Source organism: Tasmannia lanceolata, unplaced genomic scaffold, assembly GCF_043159265.1.
Source record: "Tasmannia lanceolata isolate RefF3 unplaced genomic scaffold, GAP_Taslan_0.1 ptg000002l, whole genome shotgun sequence".
NCBI lineage: Eukaryota > Viridiplantae > Streptophyta > Magnoliopsida > Canellales > Winteraceae > Tasmannia > Tasmannia lanceolata.
Genome location: NW_027518679.1, coordinates 40902965 through 40922377, shown reverse-complemented (window position 1 = coordinate 40922377; position 19413 = coordinate 40902965). Strand labels below are relative to the sequence as shown.

General features: G+C 39.7%; 1 protein-coding gene and 1 pseudogene across 1 annotated transcript; both read left to right on the top strand.

Annotated features, from left to right (window-relative positions):
• Window positions 1–1279: 1279 nt before the first annotated feature.
• LOC143872717 (dolichyl-diphosphooligosaccharide--protein glycosyltransferase subunit 4A) lies at window positions 1280–12715 on the top strand. The gene is made up of 3 exons (XM_077376759.1): window positions 1280–1411; window positions 1528–1561; window positions 12403–12715. The coding sequence occupies exon 3, from the start codon at window positions 12403–12405 to the stop codon at window positions 12514–12516; it is 114 nt and encodes a 37-aa protein (XP_077232874.1). The 5' UTR covers window positions 1280–1411; window positions 1528–1561; the 3' UTR covers window positions 12517–12715.
• A 691-nt stretch (window positions 12716–13406) lies between these two features.
• On the top strand, window positions 13407–15383 carry LOC143884870 (pentatricopeptide repeat-containing protein At4g21065 pseudogene; annotated as a pseudogene).
• Window positions 15384–19413: the final 4030 nt, after the last annotated feature.

The following is a 19413-nucleotide window of genomic DNA, read 5'->3' as shown; positions in this document are numbered from 1 at the left end:
AATGAGCTCCTTAAACCCAAGCTCCATCATGGGCCACTTGGGCCCATTTTGTTTAACACAAGCCTGGATCTATATAGATCAAGGAAGCCTCCTTGAATATTCATGCACCAAATCTTGCAAAATGATCTCAACCGTTCCTTCTATTATATTTTTAATTTATTTACCAATAACTATTTAAAATGAATCAATCCTAACAATTAACAATTGGCCCCACATGTGACTTTTGGGTATAATCGAGACTGTTAATCTGATTGACCACATGTTCTTGGTCAAATCAACGGACCCAATTTGTCCACATAGCACATGTACGGCCCAGTTTAGATCTAGGGAATTTTGCCGAAAGGCTTTTCGCGGTTGACTTTTGCATGAGAGAACTGCCGCACAAGCTCACTTTTCAGCAGATTTTGTCTTATTTATTTAATTCATCTGAGGTGGCTATTCTGTCTTGCAAAAATCAGCCGTGAAATGCCCTAGCAAATCCCTGCTCCCAAATATGAGCTTTCCTGCGTTGATGGACTCTTTTTATGGAAACATAAGGCCCTGTTTGGATTGCAAGAAAAACATTTCTATCAGAAAATTCTCTTTACACAATTTAGAATTAAATAATAAAATTATGGTTAGTTTAGAGGGATATCCTCGTAAGTTGAAGGTCCCATCTAAATAAAAATTTGAGTAGGGTTGGTTCAACTTATCTTTCATGTGTAAAAAGGTAGGAAGTTATAGAAATATTTTTCCTTTCCAAACTTCTAAAAAAAATAAAAATAAATCTTGCAATTCAAACGGGCCTGAAGGTCCTAAACGGGAGGTCCTATATTTGCTCCCTTTTCTTCCTTGGTCCACCACCTTTACTCTTTTTACTAGGGTTGCAACTCAGGTCGGGTGGGTCGGGTTTTCCGGAACCCGACCCACTAGTGACTAATTGCAAGATTTATAGAAAACAACAAATCTTCACACCAAAAATCTCTCAATTTATATCCATCAAGTGCATAAATCTAAGAAGGAAACTATTTTTACACATCAGAAATATGATCACCTAAATGAAACATTTATATTTTGAGAAATATCTACACACTACCTTAAAATATAGTGGAGGCCCACATTATTTGGGTGATCCAAACCATTCATTTGATTGGCCCTCACATAGATAGGGTGTCCACAAAAAATCAGCTCCATAGGATTATTCTAACCCTTCGAAGATTGGGTAGATTTCTAAACCCAACCCGTGTTATTATTGGGTCGGGTAAAACCCTACCGAAGTTGCAACCCTACTTTTTACCCTAGAAGGTGGTGGCTCAGGGAAGAAAAGGGGGAGGATATCTCATTTTCCCAGTTTATATTTTTCCTGGTTTTACTCTCAAAACCCTCAATCGATTCTGCTCTCTCCGGTATCCTACGAAGAACGTGTGAGAAGGTTACTCTCTTTCTCTCTTCATATGAAAATTGCATCTTAGGGTTTTCATAGGAAACAGAAAACCCTAATTAACCCTTGCGATTTCTTTCTCTCTGTTTTTTTTTTTTTTTTTCCAGTTTAGCTGGAGATTGTAGAAAAAGTCGAAGAAAGGCAAGCTCTCTGTTCTTCAAAAACCCTAGCTAATTTTCCTATTTCTTCTTTCTTTGTAATTCAACTAAATTTCCCTGCATATTTCTTCGTTGTTGCGTATCTAGCGATCTGCCTTTTATTTCATGTATAGATCTTCATATAAACCCTAGTTTTCTAGCATTTTTCTAATCAATAGCTTTTTTCCTGCTGAATTCTACTGGTCCTTTGACTAGATCACTGGAAATTTTGACTCCAGATCTTGAGTCTTTATAAGGACAAAGATAACAGATATCTATACTTTGATCTTACAACTAAGAAAATAGGTCTTTTTTGTTCTTTCTTTCTTTCTTTGTGCTTCAACTAAATTTTGTTGCATATTTTTTCTTTTGATGCATCTAGCGATCTGGCGTTTATTTCATGTATTGATCTTCATAAAAACCCTAATTTTTCTTCATAAAAACCCTATTTTTCTAGCATTTATCTAATCAAGAGCTTCTCTCCGTTGAAAATCTACTGGTCCTTTGACTAGATCACTCTCTACAATGACAAAGATACCAGATATCTACATTTTGATCTAACAACGAAGAAACATGGCCGTTATAACACCGTTATTGAGTTAACCTAATCTTGACTAGTATCCAAATCAATACTAATTGCTTAATCTACCCTACCTACCTAATCTACCATCCAAGTAATCCATGATATTCTAAGTCCAACTAATTTATTCCACTCTAGTGAGACCCATCTAGGCACTTAACACATTTTGACTGTAGAAGATCAGTGAGAAAGCATGAGCAGTATTTGCTTTTTGTTATTGGTGAAAATAGAGAGTGCAAATTGAAACCATGCTATGCTAAATCATTTTCAGATTTTTGTTCGTATGAACATATAAGCTGATGATATTGACAGTAAGGGAACTAATTGATTTCCATTATTGGAATCATTGTGTTTGGATCACCATAAAATTTTCAACTGGGTTAGAGAAATATATCCATGCATTATGAGGAGAGATCTTGGTTTGACAGTTGGATTTTCTCTTTTTCTTCTCTTTGCCTTTTGTAGTGGGTGGTAGTTATACATTTTAGCTTTATAATACCTGCTATTCTTCTCTTGTTGGTGGAATGGCCCAAGGTGGTGCTTTAATTGTTAGAAGTGATCAGAGTAGAGCTGTGAATGGTTGAGTAGCAGTGATTCGAGATGAATATGCCATTAAAAAAATCGAGATGAATATTCATTTGTGGAATTTATTACAAATTGTGTGAATTTGAGCTCTGATTCATGGTGAAAATTTCTTGGTGTTCACGAATGTTGTTTGTGCTTTCATTTGTAGTGTAGTCATGAAAGAAAGTGTTCTAAGGAGCACAATGTGTGTAAAATAATTGTGCTCTTTTTTTCTTTTTTTTTTATGTTGCATGCTTGCTGATGTTGGATGGTCATGTAGGTGGTCATATTATTATTGTTCAAGACAAGTGGTTTGTTATATAGTAAGTTATCTGTGGATAAGTAACATTTTAGAGATTGATATCATTATTAAGGCATACCAAACAATTTTTTTTTGAATGGTGGCAAAATTTCATTGAAAAGGAAAAACCGAGGTGGTCAAATCGAGAAATATACATAAGCAACCGTGCAAAAAATTAAAACGAAAGAAAGGAAAGGAAAAAGCTCAAGGGGGAAGATATTCAAACATCTCGAGGCCCAATTTGAGGACTCCCTCCCTAGCTAATATGTCCGCCACGGAGTTGCAAACCTTCTGATATGGATGAATGTGATTGAAGAGCCTCCCATTATATCCCGAATCTCATCAAAGAACTGTGCGAATCTCCAAAGAGGGGGGGGGGGGGGGGGGGGAGAGAACCCCGAATCCAGCGGATGACATTGAGGGAGTCTCCTTCCATAATTACCCGATCCATAGAGCCTCTGTCCAAATTTTATCCCTTGGTAAGAAGCTATGCGAACCTCCGCCTCACCCGCATCTGAGACTTCTATAGGCCCTGAAAAAGCTCAAATGACCTCACGTCGTGCATCCCCAGCCGGACCTGTATTACCCATGCTAGAGCCATCAAAGCTAAGCTTTAGAGAGCCCATATCATTCTTGCACCGCCATAGGTCGCTGCTCTACACTGAAGCAGAACTCCCGCCATCCATTCCAAAGATCGAATGCTGATACAAACTTAAGGCAAGGATGAAACATCAAAGACACTGGCATTCCTTTCTTTCCGAAGCACCCACAAAACGGCAAGGAGAGAGACATTCCAATGGATCTTGCCATTCTTCTTTCAAGGAACCAATGACCAACCGCCTAGAAGATCGGAAAGAGAAGAAGGGAATACCCAGCACATTCCAAACCTGCCTAGTATGCTACTCCAAAGCTCCCTCACTAAAGCGCAGTGCAAGAAAATATGGTTCATTGATTCTCCTGCCGCAATACATAGGGCACAATGATCTACGATCAGCATCTCTGCTTACGTAGAAAGTTGACCATCCCACCAAGAAGAGCGGCCCAACCAAAGGTACAAACTTTGGGAGGCGCTTGGATCCTCCACACTCTATCTACTCTGGAGAGCACAAAAGATGGCACAAGATGATTACAAAAGGATTTGACAGTGAATACCCCGGTAGAATCCCATGTCCAAACCCTTTTGTCCACACCCGACTTCTTGATATAACACCCTTCCAACAACTCCAAAAGCCGAGCTGGTTATTGTAATTCTCTGTCAAAGAAATTTCTTCTAAACACCGGCCTCCAAAGGACCCTTCCGCCACTCTTTTCAAAGTAATCCTTTTACCAAGGCTTCCTTATCCATTGCTATCAAAATAAGTCGGGAAAAAGGCTTTTAGAGTCGCCAAAGAACACCACTTTCTTTTCAAAAACTTATACGGTTCCCCGAATATACTCTAAATCTAGTTCCTTCTGTGAACACGTGATTAATACGCATGAGTCTTGCCACACTGTCATTGCCTGTTTTCTAAATCTATCAGAAGCAACCCAATGACCTGGCTCTGCGCCATATTTACTAGTTATCATCACTTTGGCCCAAAGCTGAGACGGCGCCTCTCCAAACCTTCACAACCATTTTCCCAAGAGAGCTAAATTTACTTCTTTTATCTTTCTAATTCCCAGCCTCCCTCTTTAATAGGTTTACATACTTCTTCCCAACTCACTAGGGAGATACCACGCTTATCCTTTGAGCCCCCTAAAGGAATCGTCACTGGATCTATTGAATTTGCTTTACAACACTCATTGGGCACTTGAATAAGGATAATTGATAGATATGGATATTTGCCAATATCACCTTTATGAGAGCCGCCTTTATGAGAGTAACTCTGCCACCCCTCGACATGAGATTTCACTTCCAAGTATCTAGTCATTTTTCTATTCTCTCCACTATAGGATCCCAACTTGATTTCTTCGGTCGGCCTGCTCCTAAATGCAATCCCAAGTATGTGGATGGAAACTGATCCATCTTGCATCCCAAGCCACCTAGGTCCTACCCCTTTTAGGGGCATACCAAATATTGACTAACATTTTAAGTTGATTTAGATGTTAATTGCTCATATTTTGGCTAACATTTGAAGTTGATTTAGATGTTAATTGCTCATATTTTGGCTAACATTTGAAGTTGATTTAGATGTTAATTGCTCACATTTTGTTCGAATGGTGTCTCTTTACAGTCATATGTTTTGGTTTGTTTGGATTTATTTGGTGTTTTTTTTTGGATAATAATTCACAAACCTTCTTATGTGATTGCATGATGGGTTTGTTTTTCATTTTTGGCATTCCATTTGGTCTGCATGTCTGATTTTTCCCAAACATTGGCCAAATTTCACAAACTTTTGATTCACAAAATTATTCCTGAATCTGAATTTTCTATGTGCATTAGATAAATTCCGCTTCGGTTTATGGTAGGTTCTATTCCAGTTTTTTGTTAGAAATTGATAACAGAAGCTAATGGTATCATCTCATGTTTGGTCTATTGGTTTGCATGTGAAAGGGATTCATATGATTGCTTCTCTATAATATGCACTCATCTGGGAATGATTTAGATCAAAATAAAAGGGGATATGTTATTTTCTTTCTATGAATGCATTTTCTTTTTTCCTTGTGAAAACTATTTTGAATCGTCTTTTTATGAAACATTTACGTTTTCTTTGTCGCCCCCATGCATCGCACGGCTTGTCTTACCAGTATATATAACATAATAGTGAGATCTAGACTTAGAAGCAACATGTGCAGGACCTCATACTGCATACATTAGAATTCACAAGCTAAAAAAGGAAAAAAGATCTTTATATCATTGTTTCAAAATGTGGATGCGGGTCAAAACCCCGGCCAAAGCAAATCCTAGTCGACTTGGCCTGACGCGGTCGAGTACTCGGTTGATGCGGTCATAACTCGGGAGTGTCAAAAGAGTTTTGATTGACTTTTTAGGGCAAAACGCAGACTCAGACAAGAAGGTGGCCAAGGTAAAAGGGAGTCGACTCCGGGAAGTCCATGATGGAATTGGGTAGTTTTGAAACTATGTTTTATCTTATTATTTTTTTGAATGATAACTATGCTTTATATTATTATTCAAAGAAAAAGGGAGTTCACAATGCTTGCCATGTTGACAACTTGGACATAGTCGTGACTCGATAGATTTATTGCATGTACTGAAGTAAGATACTTAGACACTCGAAAAAGTAAAAACACTGGAGGTTCATGTGGACCAAGCAGTGATGCCACACAGACAACGATGACGATGAAGTTGATGTTGTACAAACATTGACCCTCCTACTGGAAGTAAACTGTGAAGGTTGCAAGTCCGTGTGTCCGTCAAGAATTAGAGGTTGCACAAAATTACCCTCTAGCGAGGAGCTTCCCCATTTGTAGATCTTTGATCTTTCATAAGAATAGGTTGGGTTTAAAAGTAAAATAGAGAACGGATCTAGGAAGTAAAATGGGAAACATCTAATAATATGCGTTAGATATTATTATGAACTACATAGACACACAGGATATGAAATAAACTTTGAGCCGAAGAAATAAAAACAGCACCGACACTGGTGATTAGGAGAGATGACCCATCACCAATGATGATGTGAGATGAACCATGATATGGAAACGAGGAAGACATGTTACCTCTTTCATCTATGAATTGAAGCCGGTATAAACTACCCAAGTAGTCTCAGACGGGCTGCCATTCGATAAGTCATCCATCTGATGTGTTATAGTTGTGGGAGATGCTCTGAATGGATGTGGATCATTTTTGTAGAAGCAGTCCATGGTTGTCTGGTTCCATCACCCTCAAATCTGATATCCATACGTTGCCTGGCTCAAGGAAGTAGGATTCGTTCCTCTAGGCGGGGAATCGCGATTCCCCGGAACGCGAATCTGATTCGGGATTCGACTCGAATCCCCGAAAATTGGGAATCGGGGTTCGGATTCGTCAGAACCCCGATTCCCAATTTATGGGAACCCTGATTCCCAGGCGATTCCCTGCGAATCGCCAGCGACTCCCGACGATTCTCCGGCGAATCTCCGGCGAATCTCCGGCGATTCCCCGACGAATCCTCGGCGAATCTCCGTCGACTCTCTGGCAAACCCACGATTCCCCCTTCCAACCATCCCCGGAGCCTTCGATTCCCGCTTTCGAATCCTGAATCGAATCCCGCTTTCGATTCCTGCCCTGGCAACCTTGGTCTGGCTAGGGGGTGCAATGTGATGTGGAGCTGTGAAGCCTAGACCCCTTGGATAAAACTGTTGAGGAGCCTGACCAGGGTGTCCTTGTGTCGAAAGAAAACCTCTCGGGCACATTGGTTGCCCGTCCTTACCTGAATGCGTATGGGTGGCACCACCAGGTGTAGGGGTGCAACTCGGGTTGGGTTGGGTTTGGGTTCGGGTTGAGTTTTCCCAACCCGGGTTGAGTTCGGGTCGGGTTTGTTGAGGGCTTGGGCAATCTGACCTAAGTGAAACTCAACATTTTTTCTTTTAGTAAGCTTAAAAACTCGGGTTGGGTCGAGTCGGGTTCGGGTTGAGTAAATGGTTCCTCGGGTCAGGTTCGGGTTGGCCTCGACCCAACCTGATCCGAGTTGCACCCCTACCGTGTGGACTGGTCACTTACATTCCTGAAACTTCTGGGACTGATGATGCCCACAACCACAACCTTGATCGCAGCCTTGGCTTTAGCCTTGTTCATTTCCTTGTTCATTTTGAGTATTGGACGAATATAACATCTCAAAGGTGTCTGGAGAGTGATGTTGGGATTTGGGAGTCTTGGATGAAGGCATGTGGGTCTTGTAGGGAGCCATAAGTCCCTCACTCTGAATATGATAATGACTTAGAGATCAGCAAACGAACAGAGAACCCAGTGGGTGAGCATTGGAGATGTAAAAACTGCATAATCTTCTCCAAGTCCCTATAACACACATTGAACTTTGTCCTTTTCATCAGTGGCTTGCTGTATATCTACAGATTGCTCAAAGCAATTTCTTCATCTTCATTTTGTCTATATGGTGTTTGGTGTTGGTCAATGGGTCGCCCTAGGGATTCTTCCAGGCTACATGTGGCGCTTCTCCGGGGAGATCCTCTACCCCCTTTTCTCTTTACCATTTTGGTCGATACTCTCGGTATGTTATGGATGGAGCTAGGGTACAAGATCACAATGATGGCTTTGGGTTGAGTACAGATAGGACAAAAATACCCACCTCTAGTATGCTAATGATACTCTTATGTTCAGTAGTGCTGAAGAACCATTCAAAAAAAAAAGTAGTGCTGAAGAGTGAAAAGTAAGTAATCTTAAGGCTGTTTGTAGGTGTTCTAATGTCGTCTTGGGTCAACTGATTAACTTTTAGAAATCAGTGATGATGAGGGTTCACAGTGAGAACGTTGATCACTTTACTAGAGTGCTTGGGTGCAGGCAGGGCTTTGTCCCAGGTTCTTACTTAGGGCTTTTGTGTGCGTTGGTCGGCCTTCCAAAAGTCTTTGGGATCCAATCATTGAGATAGTCGATAGGAGGCTCTCCCTTTGAGTGAAAGTCCTCTTCATTAGGGGGTCAAATAACATTGATTAAATCTATTCTTGCCAACATCCCGTTTGCTATATGCGGCCTTTTCATTGTCTTGTCTCTTATTAATAGTCTATACCAGCTTCGGAGGAATTTCTTTTGGAATGATAAAGACGTGGGTAGGAAGTATTATCCTATTAGTTGGGTGGAAGTGTCGCCCAAAGGAGAGTGGATTAGTATTAGGAATATCAGGGATGTGAAGAATGCTTTGCTTGGTAAGTGGCTTTGGAGGCTTGTGGATTAGGACCTTGACTCTCATTGTGGAAGGCTCTCATTGTGGAAGGAGGCTTGTAACGTTATTCATTGGGTGAGGGATGGGATTAATCATCCTTGGAGATCTGCACATGCGATTGAGGAGGTGTTGGTTTGTGAAGAGGTGTTGGGAGGGCCACTGTGTTTTTTTTTCAGCATTTGTAGCGCTCGACGAATTGCGATGCGGATCAGCTGGCCCGGTCGGGGGTGGCCAGGTTGGAGTTCGAGACCTTTTCATTTTCTTCCTCCATCATTGTGTTTGTTGATTTCATTTTTTTCTTGTTGCTTTTCCTTGTGTTTGGCTTATTTTGGCCTTCTCGGTCCCTGAACTTTACTCCGTTTTATTAAATTCTTTGTCATTCGAAAAAAAGAAAGAGTGAAATTGATCCATGCTAGGAGGAGCTGGTCCCTGTTTTACCAATCTTCATAGTTAGAATTTTTCACCCAATGCGAAGTTGTACTTCAGGAATAGAATCCTCCCCGGGCTATACTTCACTTTAGTTTCACCGACTGATCGAGAACTATAGCTATTCTTCCTTCAAGGTGATCAAGAAGTTTGTTGGCACACATGACTGGGAAGAGGAAAGCATGGAGGAAAAAGATGACGTGGTAGAGGGAGTAGGAATATGAATGGGAGAAAAAAGTAAAGAAAGAGAGCGGAATTGGGTGAGAAAGAAGTAAGCATGTAGGAAAGTGATGCTAGTCATACCAAGCTTCATAGTTAGAAATTTCACTCAATGTGAAGTCTTTACTTCAGAAATTGAATCCTCACCGGGCTATACTTCACTTCAGTTTCACAGACTCATCAAGAACTATATCTATTCCTTCAAGGTGATCAAGAAGTTTGTTGGCCCGTATTACTTGGATGTTTTTCCCTTTCCACAATAGTGACAAGGTTGGTGAATAGATTCGTGGAAGGTGAAGAAGAATAAAGCTTGGACGGAAGAGATGCCATTGTAGATAAAGTAGGAATATGGATGGTGAGAAGAAGTAAAAAAAGGGTGTGAAATTGGGTAGATGATGAGGGAAAGACAACCCCAAGAGTTCGCAGGTTTGAAATAGTGGATCAAAGGGTGGAGAAAGGATTTAGGTTTTTGGATTTCATAGGATTTTGAAGGAGAAAAGGTTGGGTTTTGATTTTTTTTTTTTATATTTGGTGCTTACATGCACCTTTTTATTTAAGTGGGCAATAACTTGCACCTATTTTTAAGTGAAAAGAAGGCGAGGCCCTAGGTTTAATAGGAAAAAATGACTTAAGTTTGTTGTTAATTTGCACCTCATTTAAGCTTATTTTATCAAAGAAAAAAGAAGAAGAAAGGAGAGCAATTTTGATGGAAGCGAGGACTATACCTGAGAGAATTTGTGAGATAGGTTTTGGAAGATCTGGATGAAGAAACCTTGATTTGGGTAAAAAATAGAATTAGTGGAGGGAAATCTGAGAGAGAACAACTTGCTTTGAGAAGAGAGGAGGAAGATGAGGACAATGAATAGAGGTGAAGATATAAGAGAGAGATGGAGTGCGCGAATGAAACAGGAAATAAATACCCCTGTTTTGATGGAGGGGGATCCTTTCAATCACAATCGTCCCACTCTGATATCATGTAAAACAATAGCTATAATCCAACCAAGAGTGTGGCGTACGGAAGAGATAAAAGAGAGAGATCCAGGGAGTCGAAAGTCAGTTCCTTCATCGTAATGAAAATGCAGTACATGCAGTCTTCTATACACGTTGGTCAAATAATCAAGATACCCCCAATTGGTTGAACCACTTCTAATAGTTGCTTCCCTGACCTATTACACAACTTTTGTGTTGGTGGAGGATGGAGTGGAGGTAACTGTTTGTAGGTGAAGGCTGTAGTGTGGTCTCAAGTGACCTTTGTTTAGATTCAGATTTACTCTTTATTGCCCATTTAAAAAAGAATAAAAATTCCTTTTAGGTGAGATTGTGATTACACTCACCTGCAAGGCAGCAAGATTTGAACCGGTAATCCAATGCGCAATGTCCCCCAGTGGTCCTAGCCTCAAATTGTATCAGTTGAATGGTTCAACCATCCGGTGGCCCAAATATACAGTTCAGAAAGATTAGAGTAATGGTCCAGATTTAATTTTACTTGAATATACAAATGGGTTTTTGGTGTGTTCAGAAAGTGTCTGTTTAACATATTTAGGGACTGGTTTTGGGTTGGTAAGTTTCTGTTTTTGAGTTGGTTAGAATCCGACTTAAGCTTAGGAGTCTTTTGAGTTTTTTTTGTATTGTTAGAAAGTGTCTAGGATTAAGTCTCTTCTGGGAAAGTTTTGGATTTGTGAAAAGGTATGTGTCTAGTCTTTATTTAGGGCTCTATTTAGGGCTTTTTGACTGACCATATGTTTAACACGGGATTGAACCTCCTACACGGAATTAATAATGACTCTGGTTCAATGGTCAAGGCTTCGTTCTTCAACCTAGAGGCTGGAGGTTCAATCCCAGCTTACATACCAAAAAAATAAAAGTTTATGCAAGTTGGCCTTTTGTTGCTGCTGGTTTTGATGTAGAATACAATTCTATACTTCTGGTCTCAATTTATTTTTGTCATTGGGTAAGCTATTTGTTTATTATGGTTTTGAATTGCTAGATGGTGTGACTGCTAATTTCTTCTATTGTTTTATTCTGGTTTTGAATTGCTAGATCTGTGGGATTGCGAAATCCCGACATGTCTGCTACACAATTCGTTATCTCACAAGGGCTCTGATGATAAGGGGTTTCGTAGTTTTTTTTTTTGAATAGCAATAGTAATGATTTATTTCAACCAGAAACAAGAGTATAAAAACTCAAAGGAGATGAGCTGTCCCATTACACCGATTCCAAATTTAAAAGCTACAAAGTAGAAATGAAAAAGACCAACATGCCATTCAATGGCAGTGAACTGCCAATTCTCTACCACTTTTACCAATTTATTGGTCCAGCGATTAACCAATCTGAAATTGCGGTGCATTGATATGTTAAACTTGAAGTACGATTCCTGGATTTCACGAACAAAACCAAGGGACCGTTTATGATAAGTATAGAGAAACCTCTTGATATTTTCCTTTAATTTTCACCTGATTGCTGTAGAAAATTATATTTCTATCAACATCTAGGTTTATCATTTTTCAAATCTCAATCAATCTATAGCATTTATATTGTTTGACATCAATATGAGTGATAAAAAAAAGTGGGTTCTTTGTAAAGATCAAGGTGGTTTTCCGGCAAGAGCTGCAATTTCACCAGGAGATTTTGTTGCTGTGTTAACTCCACAATAACTTTCGGCCTTCATGTTTCAATTCATCCATGCTTGTGATTTATATGAAAAAACATTCATCTAATCTTGAGATCTCCCATGATTTTGCATGAGATATTTTCCTTGCCTTATATGGAAACACACAGCTTTGCAGATTGATACTTGACTCTTCCAATTTTAAATTGAAAGCTTTTAATTTATGTTCTATTTGTTGGAATGGATAAAACTGTTCTAGTATGTTTTGCCAAAAAAAAAAAAAAAAAAAACTTTTGATCTGATTCTGTGTCATTATTTACTGTTGCTGCAGATGATTGACGACCAGGACCTGGGATTCTTTGCCAATTTTCTTGGCATCTTCATTTTTGTTCTGGTAATTGCTTACCACTACGTGATGGCTGACCCTAAATATGAAGGGAACTGAACTTCCCCCAAACTCTTCCACCATGAGAACTGAATGAATCCATGGCTGCACTATTAGAGAAACTTGTTACAATTGAAATGGATGTGATTTAATATTGAGAGCATGTGATTTTTGATAGAGGAGTTTGCACACTTACACTTCAATCCCAACTGTTTGATTATCGTTTTTGGGGAGGAATAAAAATTAACACTTTACAGAATCATGTTTTTCCCTCTTCTGATTAGCTGTGTTTTTTATTTTTTTTGGGTGATCAAGTAGGGTGCGACTCGGGTTGATTTTTTAGAATTCGGGTTGAGCTTTTTTACCTAAATCGGGCCGGTCGGGTTCAGGTTGATTCCAATTCAGCTTTTAGCAAAAACTCGACCCGACCCAACCCAACCCAACCCAAGTTGCTCCTGTGTAAATTAGGTTTAGCAAGAGCCATTGAGTATTTTTTAAATCATCAACAAAATATCAACTAGATAACTTTAACCATCCATAGCAAGCCACTGATCACTAGTACTCGTTGGATCAAGACTCATCTGCGGTGAGCCCCACTTGACAACTTTGCTTTTGATCACGATAATCATATTCGTTGGTTGATCTGGGCCGTCTATCTTATCGGAGTTTAGTCGAATTTCCGGTGGTCCAAGATTCAACCTGTACTATTGGCTGTTTAATTTTGAGTCCAATAATCAGTTTTTGGTCTCCCAATCGGTTCTCAAAATCCAAAGCAAACAGGGTCTTAGATTGATCAGAGTGACTTAGGCCACTAAAGATCCAACATAGGTCCTATCAGATGGACGGTCTGATTGAATCCAAGCTCAGGCCCACTATGCAATAGTTCCAATTACCATCTATTTGGAAAGACCGTCCATGGCTTCATCCTCTTTATTTGAAACAAAGGAGTGTGGATATCAATTCCCGCCCCAATTTTCAAAAGAAAACCAACTCTCCCGGGTAACGGGGAACTGCCATGGCTTCATCCTCTTTATTTATCCATTCTCCCCCTTACCCAAACCGTGAAACTGCTTTTCCCAAATCCGGCCACCGGAAAACCACCGAAGCCCTCCGGCAATGCTCCACTATATCAGAAATCAAACAACTCCACTGCCACCTCATCAAAAACGGCCTCTCCAAGGATCACCTCTCTCAAATCCACCTCATCAAAACCGCTTTTCGCTCCCAAAACCTCTCTTCCGAAAACATCGAATACGCCCTTCTCCTTTTCTCTCGCTCCTCAAATCCAACCTCCTTCTTTAGAAACAACATCATCAAATCATTCGCAGAAAGCAAAAACCCACATAAAGCAATTTCATTCTATTCTAATACCCATGAGAGTGGTTTCCTTCCAAATGACTACACTTTCCCTGCTCTTATCAAGGCCTGTTCTAGGCTTATGGGCATCAAAGAAGGGGAACAGATTCATACCCATGTTTTAAAAACTGGGTACCAATCAGAAATCCATGTCTGTAACACCCTTATCCATTTTTACTCTTGTTGTGGGTTTTTGGACAATGCCCGGAAGGTGTTTGATAAAATGCCTCAGAGAGAGGTTATAACATGGAATTCAATGATTAATGGGTATTCTCAAAATGGGTTATCTGAGGAAGCTTTGAATCTCTTCCGGGATATGCAAATTGCGGGTTTGAAGCCCGACGAGGTGACGTTGATTAGCGTCCTTTCTGCCTCCGCCCATGCCGGGGCTTTAGAGTTGGGTAAGTGGGTTCATGCTTATATTAAGAGAAACAAGCTAGATGTTAGGATTAGTGTCAAAACAGCCCTTGTGGATATGTACTCTAAATGTGGGTGTGTGGAGAGAGCTTTGGAGGTGTTTGAGGAAATACCCAATAGGAATCTTGTTTGTTGGACTGCTATGATCAATGGGTTAGCCATTAATGGGTATGGAAGGAAGGCGGTCGAGTTCTTCGACCGGATGGTGGGATCGAATATCCATCCAGACGCGATTTTACTTATTAGTGTTCTCTCAGCCTGTAGTCATGGTGGGCTAGTAGAAAAAGGAGAGCAATTGTTCTGTGATTTGGGGCAGTGTTATGGGGTCGCCCCTCAGATGGAGCATTATGGGTGCATGGTGGATCTGTTGGGGCGATCTGGACGTCTCATTGAGGCCTATGAGTTGATTAAGAGCATGCCCTTTGCGCCAAATGTGGTAATGTGGAGGACTCTGTTAGGGGCTTGCAATGTTCACAAGAATGTAGAGTTGGGTGAGAAGGTATTGAAGGAGATTCATGAATTGGAGCCATATCACCATGGAGATTATGTGCTTCTATCCAACATATATGCAGCTTCAAGGAGATGGGAGGATGTGGCAAATGTGAGGATGATGATGAAGACAAATAGAATTAGTAAAATACCTGGTTGTAGTATAATTGAAGTAGAAAATAAGATCTATTCGTTCATCGTGGAAGATAAATCTCATCCTCATTCTGAGGATATACATAGAATGTTGGATCAAATGACGTTGGAGTTGAAATTGGCAGGGTATGTGCCGGATACTTCGAGAGTATTAATAGACATTGAGGAGGAGGCGAAGGAGAATGCTCTTGTTCATCATAGTGAGAAGGTGGCGGTTGCATTTGGGCTTATTAAGACCACCCCAGGGACGCCACTGCGTATAGTGAAGAACATTCGCGTGTGTGATGATTGTCATTCGGCCTTGAAGGTCGTTTCAAAGATCTACAAGCGAGAGATTGTTGTCAGAGATCGCAATCGCTTCCACCATTTTAGAGGAGGATCTTGTTCCTGTGGAGATTACTGGTGAAGGATCTTGATTATTAAGCTCTGACTAGAAACAAGATCCAACAAATCCTAAATGCTAAGCTTTTCAAGATAAATTGCTTCTTTAACTGAATCTAATAAATAGTGAATCCCTATTAGAAGATCTGATTGTTGGATTGATTGGGGTAGATTTAGTAGTTTGATTAGATTGGGCAACTTAGTTAATTAGGATCATCTCTCCCAAGATCTTAGCCACTTCTCCTCCTCTTCCACTTGATAATGAGGTTAGTGCTTAAGAAGGGGCGGAGGAAGTTGTTAGCACTATTGAGGAGTCAGTGTACTCTCTAGCTCTATATCTGTCCTGGTTGTGCTAGAGGATCTGACTGATCATGTTCTGACGTACGCTCAAGCTCAACATTGTTATCGATCTCACCAACGCTAGCATTTGACTCATCATGAGGGTCCTCAATAGTACTATTGCTCACAACTTCCTGCTCCCCTTCTTGAGAACTGCCATCATTAATAGGTGGTAGAGGAGATAGTTAAGTGGCTCCAACGCAATTAAAACTGACTCTGGAAAAGTTCTACCCTCTTCATCCCTGCTTCAAATTCGGCTTCTCGTGCACAATGGGCTTTGCATGGAAATCACATGATAATCCATCAAGTGACCGCACCTTATTAGGGGTGCAACTCGGGTCGGGTTGTGTCGAGTTGAGGCCAACCCTAACCCAACCCAACCCGAGTCTCGGGTGGAGGATGGTCGACCGTAACCCAACCTGCATCCAAATCGGGTCGGGTTGAGTCGGGTTGGGATCGGGTTATCTACGACCGAATAGAAAAATACAAGAAAGAAAAACATAATCCTGAGAAAATCATGATAAAATTAGAAAACGGAGGTTGGGTTCGGGTTGGGTTGCCAAGGCCTCAACCCTAACCCAACCCGAATTTAAATCGGGTTGGCTTTTCCCAACCCAATCGGAGAAAATGTCAACCCAACCCGAGCCAAAATTGGGTTGAACCCGTCGGGTTCTAGTTGAGCCAGACCCAAGTTGCACCCCTACACCTTATTCTCCGCAACAAAATGCTGCTATTGAGCGAAAGAATATAAAACTCTATTAAAAATGGTGAATGCTTTGTTAGAAAGTCCAGGATTACCACATAATTTATGGGGATAAGCTCTTCTTTCTACTTGTAATATATTAAATAAGGTACCTTTCAAGGATTCAGACAAAACCCCACATGAATTACGGAATAAAAAACTTAACTATAAATACCTCAAAGTGTTGGAGTACTTAGCTAAAGTAAGGTTACAAGATCCTAAAAGTTCTAAATTAGGTCCCAAGACTATTGATTGTGCATTTCTTGGATATGCACATAATAGTAGTGCTTATAGGTTCTTTATACTTAGATCTAAACATACTATAACCAAACACTATAATTGAATACGGGGAAGCTGAGTTCTTTGAACTTATATTTCCATACAAAATTAGATTGAATGAAGATTCAAATAGAAGACCTTGTGAACCTATAACAAATGATCTGGAAATTTCAAAAAATTCATGAGTTCATAGAAGAAGTAAAAGAATTAGAAAGGAATATAATTTTGGTCATGATTTCTTTACTTACCTTCTAGAGGGAGATCCAGTGACATCTAATGAAGCTATGCCATCTGGAGATTCATCGTTCTGAAAGGAAGTTGTCAAAAGTGAAATAAACTCAATTATGAGTAATAACAAATGGATTTTGACAGATCAACCTCCTACTAGTAAACCAATTGGTTGTAAGTAGATTTTTAGAAAGAAACTAAAAATAGATGGTACTGTAGAAAATTACAAGGCTAGACTAGTAGTCAAAGGATTTAAACAAAAAGAAGGAATAGACTTCTTTGACATATATCCATATGAGTTCTAACTGCTATGGGATCAATATATTTAACTTAGAAATTCATCAAACTGATGTTAAAACGCCATTCCTAAACGTTGATAGGAATCTACATTTCTTCTACTTTATGTTAGGTGCATCCAAACGAACCCTTGGAGAGAACCAAGGCCTCACTTTGGAACTCCTCTCGCCCAAAAATCATACCAATCATGTAATCCTAAGTTGCTAACATCAAGTAACATATAATTGCTCTCTAGGGGATAAACAAGGAATGAGATGATAAAACAAGGAAAGAGATTAGCTAAGATGATGGGAGAGATAATTTTAATCAACTAAGTTACCTGATCTAATCAAACTACTAATTCTACTCCAATCAATCCAACAATCAAATCTTCTATTCTAATAACCCCTGACCTCAATCAATTTTACACACCACCCATAGTCATTGTAGACTTAGTCCTTGAATTCAGATTTATATCCAGTGTTTTTCTGTTTTTATCAGCGTGTACACGATTTTTATCTAATGTTAAAGTGCGTCTTAGAGGTGACGTATCTTGGCATTTACTTCAATTTCTGAAGTTGAGTTCATCTTGTGAAAAGTTTCTACAGAAAGTCTTACCCAATTAGCTTTGTTTTTTCAAATATTCTTTTGATAACTTTTATTAAGTATTTGTATTATTTTCCAATGGGAAACTTAGGCCATGTTTAGCAACCATAAACTAAGAAGAGCAAAGATTAAAGAAGAACAGAGAGAGATGATTATTCAAAGGGAAGTGATATATTCGCCCCCTTTAAGCATCTCAGGGCAAGCCCAGACCTCATTTTTAGAATTTATTCCTAAAATCGGTGTATTTTTAAAATTTTTGAGAAGTGACACTGCCCCGACAATCTCAGTGCTATTTCTTGTCTTCTTTTGAACATCTATATCAGTATCACCCACCCTATCTTTGATTTTTTAAAAGAGATTTTATATGATGTTTATCTGTGTAAACATATTTTTCAAAAAATATGGTACGGCCCGCTCCTTAGGATGATCCAAACCGTCCATTTGTTGGGCCACAACGTAGATAGTTTGTGTCCCAAAAATCATTTCCATAGGATGGTCCTAACCCTCCCATCTATAGAAGTTTTCCTAATGTGCATAGGAGATTAGGAGGGTTAGGATCCGATAAGTAAATAAGAAAACATCTAGGTGGAGAGTCAGGATTAATGTTAACAAGCAGTTTTGAGGTCCCATTATGTGCAATCGAGACCATTGATCTTGTAAAGCATCATGAGATGACCCATATGGCCTCCAGGCCTTAGTCCCATAATGAAAAAGAAATCATGAGATGACCCATAACCTTAGCAGATCAGGAATCACCTAGAAAAACTCATAATTCACACTCTTAATGTGTTTTGTAATAACAGACCTTAATAGAGACTAACCTTAATTATCCTTAAACCCAGTTTAGAAAACATTAAACCTAATTAATCTATGTTGACAATGTTTGTTGAAACGTTTCGAACAATCAACTCTTTATAGCTTCTCTGGGCTGAACCTTAAACACTATTCGATGAATCAAGGGTCTAGGATCATCCGATCAGAGACACGTGGCACAAGAGAGGCCCAATAAGTAGCCCATCTTTCCCCTGGTCCCACACTCATCAGAGGTTTCTAGACCATCGCTCAAGTACGACAAAATAAAAATAAAAATCTTTAGGCTTATCCTGTTTTAGTCGGTAAAAAGAGTAGGAAATTTTAGAAATATTTTTCCTTTTCAAACTTTTCCAAAAAAAATTCCTACAATCCTGCTATTGAAATCTCTATCCCATCAAATGAATGGTCCAGATCACAACAATCACATATCCCGCATGTGCAGTGTAACGGTCGTTTTCCTCAATCAATAGATGATAATGTTACTATTATAATCTCCTCTCTTCATAGGCTCATAGCAATTTCCATACATAAATTTCAAGACAACCCAACCTTCTACTCTTCATCTTCCAAAACTCTCCATTGAAACACTTAAACCCAACTCTCTAAAGCCTTAGTTTCTTCATCAACCTTGAAAACATGCATCCTGTAGTTCCAGCCATCCGATCCAACACAACTCAGGAAAATTGCCTCTACATTTCAACAATACTAGCAATGTTCTGCGCTCTAATCTTTGCTGGTTGTTTCATCCTAGCTTCTAATCGGCACTCAAAGAACAGACTATGGAGTTTAGTAATTGGGATTTTGCTTATATTTTTTGGGTTCTTCGGTCTCGGTCTTTATTGCAAATACCGAATGAAAGATTCGTTCGTTCGGCCCGT

Coding starts and splice junctions, on each gene's coding strand:
- LOC143872717 (XM_077376759.1), top strand. CDS start 12,403: ATGATTGACGACCAGGACCTGGGATTCTTTGCCAATTTTCTTGGCATC.